This window comes from Oreochromis niloticus, linkage group LG16 (assembly GCF_001858045.2).
Source record: "Oreochromis niloticus isolate F11D_XX linkage group LG16, O_niloticus_UMD_NMBU, whole genome shotgun sequence".
In the NCBI taxonomy this organism is placed as follows: Eukaryota; Metazoa; Chordata; class Actinopteri; order Cichliformes; family Cichlidae; genus Oreochromis; species Oreochromis niloticus.
Window position 1 is genome coordinate 33,068,759 of NC_031987.2, and position 9,261 is coordinate 33,078,019.

The 9,261-nt window shown below is 38.4% G+C and overlaps 1 protein-coding gene across 2 annotated transcripts; it reads left to right on the forward strand.

The window, feature by feature from the left end:
* The first annotated feature begins 1,276 nt into the window (after positions 1 to 1,276).
* nmi (N-myc (and STAT) interactor) lies at positions 1,277 to 8,809 on the forward strand. 2 transcript variants are annotated; one of them, XM_003456207.5, is made up of 9 exons: positions 1,277 to 1,508; positions 1,608 to 1,670; positions 2,895 to 3,053; positions 3,151 to 3,267; positions 3,970 to 4,141; positions 4,895 to 5,001; positions 6,067 to 6,253; positions 6,394 to 6,497; positions 7,899 to 8,809. In XM_003456207.5, exons 1-9 carry the CDS (start codon positions 1,470 to 1,472, stop codon positions 8,106 to 8,108), a joined length of 1,158 nt encoding a protein of 385 aa, XP_003456255.1. In that variant the 5' UTR covers positions 1,277 to 1,469; the 3' UTR covers positions 8,109 to 8,809. The 2 variants fall into 2 exon arrangements, with proteins under 2 accessions (XP_003456255.1, XP_005460958.1); XM_005460901.4 differs by having other exon boundaries at positions 1,278 to 1,508; positions 1,605 to 1,670.
* The last annotated feature ends 452 nt before the right edge of the window (positions 8,810 to 9,261 follow it).

Here is a 9,261-nt window from a genome sequence, read left to right on the forward strand (position 1 = left end):
GCAGCGGAGAAGCAGACGTGAGCTTTACCAGAAGAGACTGTGCTGTAAAGTGCAGCCCGGAGCTGCAGAAGCAGCACACGTGTGAAGCACGAGCAGAATAAAGGAAAGACTCTCTGAACAGTTTCCAGGGTCTCCCCATAACAGCCAGTGATACAAATATAATTTTGTTGTTATTTATCAAAAAATTGATAAATAACTCTAACTATGTCTTATATTTGAGATTCCTGAGAGTAGCCACCCTTTGCTTTGTTGAGTGCTGCAAACCCTTGGCCTTCTCTTCATTATGTAGTCACCTGAGAGTTCTGGGTCATGTTGACCCAGCATTTTGAGTTTCTTGTGTTTTGGTGTTAATTTGTATTATGTTTATGTTTTAGGTTCATTAGTAGTCTTAAGTTTAGTCTGTTCTGAGTTTCTTATTCTTATATTGCCTGCTTTGTAGCCTGAAAATATCTTAAAAGTTTATTTTGTGATCCAGAAAGAGTAATATTTCAAACTCCGCCGCTCTGCGTTCCTCTGCAAATGCCTTGTTTGAGTTTTGGACGAAATGCATACTGGGATATTTGCCTGGGTTTGGTTACAGTAGCTAGCGAGCTGAATGGAGAAACTAAAGCAGCCAATCAGAATTTTTGCATCCAAATCTGTGATTTTTTGGTTTTGTGGCACAAATATAATGCTGTACAGAAAGAGTTGAACGTGCAGGGGCAGAGATGTTGAAAGCGCGAGCAACACATTGAGAGCAGGTCCGCAGAGATCTGAGCAAGAGCAAATGCAAAACCTGAGCGAGAGGAATAAATTTCTCCTCAAAATGCAACACTTGTACTTTTTTTTTTACGTGCTCTCAGAATAGTGAGACAAAAATAACACCATAGTGTTTGACCTCTGTGTCCCTCCCTGTGTGTTTGTGTTTATGTGTGCGTGTGTGTCCTTGTGTCTTGTTTCTCTTTTCTCTTCCCATGTTTCGCTTCTTGTGTTTCATTCCACGTTCCCCCCGTCTATGGATTTTTTAGGTGCTGGTAACATATTGTACTATTTAAAATAAAATACACATACAAAAAAAATGTAAAATCGTTTTTTGTTTTAAAAATATTTTTGTTTGTTTGTTTTTGTAATTAAATGGGTTAAGAATTTCATGCATATTTTTAGCCAGAAAATTGCGTGTTTTTTCCTTTATCTAAAGAATCAGTAGCTTCCAACACACACACGAGATGTTTTTATTAATTTATTTCTTTGACTGTGAACTTTTGTCACACTTGGTCTTCCATACCGGGAAGCTCGTCACACCAGGCTGTAACTTTCACTTTTGATTTGGAGCTGTTTCCGGCACAACAGGGCCACTTTGTTTCTTTTCTAACTTCGACAGAAAATAATAAGTACTCAAAAAAGAGGCAGTGCAGTCACAGCTGGCTGATTTTTGGATCGTAGCTACCAAGTGAAGTTTTCATATCTGTTTCTTTTTTGTCATTCAGACCATGGCTGAGGTCTTCGGTAGTCGCTCGCTAAATGATAAGGTGAGTAATAATGTGTTCGTCTGTTTGTTTGTTTTAGTCCGTCTAAGAAGAAACAAGTGGTCCACAGTTGTTAACGATGCCATTCTTTCTTGGCAGAAGGAAGGAGGCCTGGATAAAGACGGTGAACTGAAGGAGGCCAAGCGAGAGTTGGAGGCATGGAAGGTAGGCCGGAACTAATGCTGAACTACATTTTCCATTTTCAGGCGTGAAGTGTTTTAGTTCAATAGTAAAATAAGTTCACGATCCAATCGTCAAAATACATTTATGGGAAAACGACAACTGCTCAGCCGGAAGTGTCTTCATTCTCCGTTTATAGAAGAAGGTGGTTTGTTTACTCAGTACTGTGAGTGATCTGAGTGATTTAAACAGTAATTACAGTTCTCAGATCTCTTATTTAAGTCGAGATGCAATCCTGCATCGTAAAGGCAAGCCCGGAACTAAGTATGTTCTACAAATAAACGCACTGGACTGAAAAGCCTGAAAGAGTCTATCTAAATGCCCATATTATAATAAATGTCATAATATTCATTGATATAATTTATTAGCATTGAGACATCACGGGATACATTTTATTTACACATTTGAGATTAAACTTTAAATGGTTACTTATATTTGGCTGCACAGAACATGCAGTTTGCAGCTGAGGTTTGCAGTAAACAGGGAGAAACCGTAAAGCAGCTCGCTTCAGCAACTGAAAGTCAGATGGAATGGGCCCAGGCAGCATTCCATAGGGTGTAGGCCTATATTTGCTCAACTAAGAACTATTTTGACGGCTTTTGAACTTTTGATGGCTCACACTTTAGCAAACAAGGTGCAGGTGAAGTGAGCTCGACCAAAAATGAATAAACACTGTTTTAGTCCTTTGTTTGGGGGAAAGACTGGCACATAGTCTGTCAACGGCTGCACCATTATCCTGTGAAACATGCACAATTACCGTGATCAGTACAGATCTTGATTAGTGATTGCTCAGGAGCCTGTTTATATAGAAAATAAATAAAGGTACATAAGGTTAATGTCAACTAAAATGCAGGCATACAACACTAGGGGGACGCAGAACGAATATTGAGTTTCGTCAGTGAGCCAAGTGCACAGCATTGTTTAGGATTTCTCTTTTAAATTTATATCATAAACTATTTATAAATGCTTCAGTTCTTCCACTTTTCCCTCATAAGGACATAAAAACTAAGTAAAGCCTTGTTTCTCTTCCAAATCTGTACTTTTCTCACTTATCAGCAGTGGTATTATATCATTCAGAATGACTTGAGTATATTTGGTCATGTTTAAATGTCTGTCAGTGAGAGAATAATTTTATTTGAGTAGCATGTAGTCTCTTTGTAGACTGCCCACAGTTGTATTCTCTCTGAACACCCCCCATATCTCTTAAAGGCTAAATTCGAAAAAGCGGATGATACGAAAGCCAGGCTGATACTGGAAAAGCTGGGGGAAGATGATGCCAAGTCAGAGGCACAGCAGGAGATGAACGTTTGTGTCAAAAACCAACAGAAGACCCAGGATGAATTTAATCAAAGCATGAAAACAGTTCAGGTACACTTATAGTCTTCTCTGTAACATCTACATTACACTCAGAGGAACTGAGAGTACAAAACTCTCACCAAATATTCCATTTTATTCTTTTCCATAGGATGAAATCCAGAAGCTGACTAGATACAATCAAGATTTGCTGGGGAAACTGAAGAGATGTCAGGCTGAACTGGAGGCTAAGAAGACAGAGTCCTGCAAGTTACAGCAGAAATTCAAGGTAAAAACCAGGAACACTTTCAGATCTGTCCATCTGCTCACATTTACATACAATAATCACAGGCATTAATGTGATGGTAATTATGGTAATGATTTCTTTGAATGCTTGTTTTTCCAGGGTGGAATAATTATACAGAATATCTGTTTAATGAAAACTGGAAGCATAAGTTTGAATTTTTTTTGGGATTTTCCACACATGGTCAAAAGTAAACTTACAGGCTCCAGTATATACATGCACCACCAAACATATTAAAATGTCCTTTAGCAAGTTGCATCTGGGTATTGAGCTATTTTGAGGTGAGAGCAAATTTACACTGTTACACAAGCTGTACACTGACTATGTTACATTGTATCAAAGTGTCATATCTTCAATGTTGTCCCATGAAAAGATATAACAAAATATTTACATAAATGTGAGGGGTGTACTCACCTTTGTGAGATACTGTATAGACATACAGGCTCATATATATTCTTTTGAGTGTGTGTGGATTCAATTCTAAATTGTGCATCTTAATTTCAGTTTTTTAAAATTCCTTCAAGAGCTATGCTCTACAGTCATTCCACCCTGTGAAAGGCAGTTCACGGCCCCAAATAAAACGGTGACTTTCATGTTCCTGATCAGTGGACACAAACGTCTGACCACAGCTGTATACACATTGAAACAGATAACGGCCTGTAACTCTGTATTGTCCCATCTGTCCAGATCTACGCCCAGATCCCAGACACAGAGGTGAAATTCATTTCTCAGCATAAAGAGCCAAGGGAAGAGGGTGACGAGGACAGTCAGCCAATCAGAGGAGTGTTTACCATCAGCCAGAGAGCTGCTGTGCTTCTGCAGGGAGGACAGGCTCTCATCACCTTTGAGGAGGAGAAAGGTAGACGTCATTTGACTTCAGTACTCTGTATGGTTCATTCTTACTTATGTTAATGTTAATGAAACTAAAAATAAGGAGTCCTCATGGTTTTCCATGCTTTGCTGTGTAAGATATTTATACAACGACAGTTAGCACTGTCACTTGGAAAAAGACACATACAAGACAGTTAAATGCTTAAAATAAAAAACAGAATTTCAATTTCAGATAATAAATATGAAATTATGATTTCAGACAGACGTGGTTGTAAACTTTGGATCAGCTGTTTCAGTTTAAGCGTTGTTTTCAGTAAACTGCTCAAGAAAATGTTTTGTCTCCCATTTCTTGAAACTTGGAACCTTGTTAAGATCCAACCAAGCAAAATATGATTTTTATGCCATTTTTCAAGTGGTCTTTAACTTTTGATTGGGACTGTATCTGAAGCTGCACCTGCCACATGAATGTTCATCTTTTTAGTTTAACATGCATCATATCAGCATCAGATCAGAAATCTCTGCAACACCAGCTATAACAAAATCAAATACTTGATTTAAACTTGGGTGATTTCCCTTTCAGATTTTTGTCCTTGTGCATGTTTGAACCACTTCCAATACTGCTGCTATTGTAGGTCACGCCTACCTGCAGTTTCACTTGTTAGTGGTACAGGTGGTGATACTTTCTAAAATAAAATTACAACAGTCTTCAGTTATACTGAACGGTAAATGAACTGGTTATTATGAAGCGCTTTGTACAACGTGCCTCATTCTTGGTCTGCAGTGGCTCGTCAGATCCTGAAAATTGCCAAGTGCTCTGTGTCCTGTGAGAACAGCAGTTTGGACGTGAAGCCGAGAAGAATCACCATGGATCCTGCTGTGAAGTTCGAGGTAGATGCTTCGACAGTGTCATCAGGTTTTTTTATGCTTCAGTTAGTAAATGAAGCCTTATGGGTCACAACTAAAAGGAAAAAGAAACCAGAGCCTTATTTTTTCTGTTGACTGCATCTCTAGTTTCCTCTCTATAGTTTCCACAGTTGTAACACTGCCAGGTCATTAAAATCTGTCCACAGAGTAGGAGTGAGACAGTACACAGCTCCAGGATTACTTATTGCTGTGATGACACAAAGAGAATACTTTCCTAAAAATACTTCTTAACTAAAGCCAAAGTTTTTTGGTTTTAGTTAAAAAGTATTTCTAACAATACCGAACTAGATCCATCCTGAGTCATTCCCATGAAAAATATGGCCTTCTGTGTGCGGCGGGGTCAGAATGAACAAATTAAAACAGGAAGAAACTAAACAAGGAACACAGGAATGTAAACTTGACTTGGAGAACACAAAGAGCAGGAAAAATGACCTCCTGGGACAAGCAACAACTAAAACTACAACCTAATATCAAGAACCAGAAAATGGAAAATTAAGCTGGAATTTGTGACAACATAAAGAACATACTATACAGTAAATATAATAATGAATAAAACAAAAATAATAAACTCAAAGCATGGGGTTAGCAAACAAATATATAGGACTGCTTTCTTCCACTTATAATTTTTTTATATTTATATATATAATTTTAAAATCCTTCTCCTCACAAACCCTTCAATAATCAGGCCCCAACTTATCTTAAAGACCTCATAGTACCATATACCCAAGTACATCACTTTGCTCTCAGTCTGCTGATGTACTTATAAGACATTTAAAAGTAGGATGTGAGGCAGAGCCTTCAGCTTCCAGTTTGGATTCGTGAGACAGACACTATCTCTACTTTTAAGATTAGGCTTCAAACTTTCCTTTTTGCTAAAGCATATAGTTAGGGCTGGACCAGGTGACCCTGAATCCTCCCTTAGTTATGATGCAATAGGTGTAGGCTGCTGGGAGACTCCCATGTTGCACTGAGTGATGTTTTGTAATGATCAACACCCTGTAAACAGTGTGTGTGTTCACACCGATGTAGGTCCACCTTGACGTTTCCAGAAAGGAGCTGAAAGTTTCCAACGTCCCCGATGTGATGCCAGAAGAGAGAATGAAAGACCGACTGGAAATTAGTTTCTCCAGGCCCAGTAGAGGAGGAGGAGAGGTGGAGAAAGTGGAGTATGACAAGAACACCGGGACAGGGCGTGTCACATTCCTCCAACCTGGAGGTAAAACTCTATAAGATAATTGTGCCACATTACACAGTTCATTATTCTTAGTTAGTTGTTCTAAGTTATTCTGCACCGTTACAATAGTTCTATCCCAGCTAATTATGTTAATGCTCAAATGTATGTGCATTCGTGTGCAGTTGCTGAGAGGCTTGTCATGAGGGGAAGGTACAATGTAGAGCTGGACGCTGAAGTGAACGTGCAGGTTGGACCCATTTACGAATACCAGCTGCGCAGATTTCAGGTAAGATACAACACTGAGACTAAAAGCACTTTGTGAACTTAGTTAAAAGCACATTTTATCACTTGTACAACATTTAACTGGACAGGCTGCCAGTCTGTTGCAGGACTAACACAGAGACACAGGCAACATTCATGCTAACATTTTACACCTGGAGTCCCTTTGGAATCATCAGTGCCTTTAGGCTGTTTCAAAATAGAAAATATCAAATAAAATGTGACTCAGAAAACCATACTTACCAAACCTCACGTACCTTTTTGTGCCTCTAAAGGTCGTGCTACTGATGGAAATCTCTAATTCAATTAACAAAATAGCCATTCCTGCTGGATAATTCCTTTCTTTTACTTAGGCTAGTCGTCAGAATTGACAATGTGTCTTGAAACTAATTTCTTAAAATTTCACCAACAGAGACAAATGGAGAAATGTTTAATGTTTATTTTAATATTAACCTTAACCAATAACACCTCTACATTTAGGGAGGCTGTCCTTTTGTAATCACATAAATGCATCCATGCAAGTTTAATGAACATGAAAGATATTTATTTCACTTTAACACTAATCATGCTTAACTGGTATAAAACTTTGCCTTCAGATGCCTTCAGATTAACAGAAAGGAGAATACTTCTAAAAAAGGAGCTATATTTTACTACAAGCTATTGTGGTATTTGTTTTTTGAGGATTTTTTAGTTGTATTGAGAGTTGATGGGTGTCACGCACACCACAGGTGCGGCTACTAAAATTCTTGACCAAGTTTGAATCTCAGTGACCGAGACATCAGGTCAAGGTCAGAGATCAAGTTTTCTGAAATGCCATAACTTGAGAACAAGGTGGCGTAGGATTTTGAAATTGATACTATAGGTGTGTCAACTATGACACTGAGGACTAACACTGGCGGTTGCAAGTATTCTTTAAATTTAAGTCTTTTTTTGTTACGTTGTCATTGTGTATTATGACTTACTACACTCATAATACATATTTATTATGGCTATAGTAAAATATTTATTCTCTGACAAAAATATGTAATTATTTGTAACAAACTTGTAACAAACATATAATTATAGATATATTATATTACAACATCATAGTAAGTGTCAGTATTTGTATTTTTAAATATTTTTTATATTTTTATTTTTCATGAAAACCAATAATGTTCATCCGTTCTGGGCTTAAAACAGGCACTGAATTTTTAAAATGCTAAGTCTGTAGAAAAGCAGTGTTAGCGTTGGAGGGCTTATTTACTTCCACTTGGACTAGTTAGTTTTGATGGCAGCACTCAGTGTGGCAGGAATCTGAATCTGTTCAAATACACACACGTCTAAATAAGTCGTAACAAAAACCCTCCCCCGACACATTGTTAAAAGTGTGCAGAGCAACAATAAAGACAAAATGTTTAATTTATTTCAGACCTTTTGTGGCTGTCCGAAGCGAACCATCCTCCTGGATGACATTCAGGACATGGTTGATGAGGAAGACCTGCAGGACCATCTGGAAATCCATTTTCAGAAGCCCAGCAACAGTGGTGGTGAAATAGAGAGCATTAAGTACATCGCTAAACCGAAAGTCCTGCAGGCCTTTTTCTGTGAGAGCACAGAGGAGAAGGACGACAGTCTGTGAACCAGCATGAACTGTCCTAATACATATAGGACATGTAAGAAGAGCTCCACCCTGTATTAAAGTACATTTCTAATCATTTCCAAATGTCTTGCTCAACCTGAAGTGATACATTGTAGAGATTTCATTTATTTGCTCTCCTGCAGGGTTAATCGGGACGATACTTTATCTCTGTGCATTCAATACATTTGATTACAATCTTCCACGTGGTAAAGTTGGGGGTGTTTGAGTTGTGTTAAAAGATAAAACCAAGACATTCTGGATATCACTTGAGAAATAACCTCTGTGATAGTTTATGCAGTCAGTCTGTAGAGATTAATGACAACCTACACAAAGACTGTACTACTTATAAGAACATGTAAACACTGGGATGGGTAGTAGGCTGATGGTAGGCTGAAAGCCTCACATCTCATATCTAATCACTTATTTTAGTCAGAAAATTGTATTTCCTGTAGTTAATGTCACCAGCTGTAAATCTGGGATGTCAGAAGACAAACGTGTAATGTGCTGGATGACATGATAGATTCTGTTGGTACAATTACCACTTGAGAGGTGAGAACTGCAGTTTTATTACAACTATCTATGATCTAGTTGGCTTGTCGTTTTTAGCTCTATAAACCTGCAAAGGAAGCTTTCAGATACACTGGTGCCTCAACTGTCTTCTATGCTGGGCTTAATAAAGTCAATGAATCCTGAAGCAGTAACATGAGTTATATTTGTTATTTTGTGGCAACTGCATTGGTAACCACATGTTAGCACTGCTGCCAGAGTCATGTTGTTTGATGGTGGCTCCTGGCATTGCAGCATGATGGTACAGTCATTAGCACATTATTAGTTGTTGCCTCACACCACTGTTCCCTCTGTAAATGGTAAATGTTCTTATATAGCGCCTTTAACTGAGCACTCAAAGTGCTTTACACAACTTGCCTCATTCACCCATTCACACCTATTCATACAAAAACTTCTTTCTATGCTCTTTCCATCCAACATTCATTTATATTCCAGTGGATATCTTGGAAGCAACTTGGGGTTAGTATCTTGCCCATGGATACTTGGCAAGCAGACCAACCTTCTTATTAGTAGGCGACCTGCTCTACCGCCTGAGCTACAGCCACCTCCATGTGTTCTGTCTGGATACTCTGTCTTCCTCCTGCAT

Bases quoted from the DNA above. Each gene is read 5' to 3' on its own strand.
- nmi (XM_005460901.4), top strand. From the start codon at position 1,470: ATGGCTGAGGTCTTCGGTAGTCGCTCGCTAAATGATAAG. The intron at 3,054-3,150 runs GTACACTTATAG...TCTTTTCCATAG, and splicing joins AAAGCATGAAAACAGTTCAG to GATGAAATCCAGAAGCTGAC. The intron at 6,254-6,393 runs GTAAAACTCTAT...ATTCGTGTGCAG, and splicing joins CACATTCCTCCAACCTGGAG to TTGCTGAGAGGCTTGTCATG.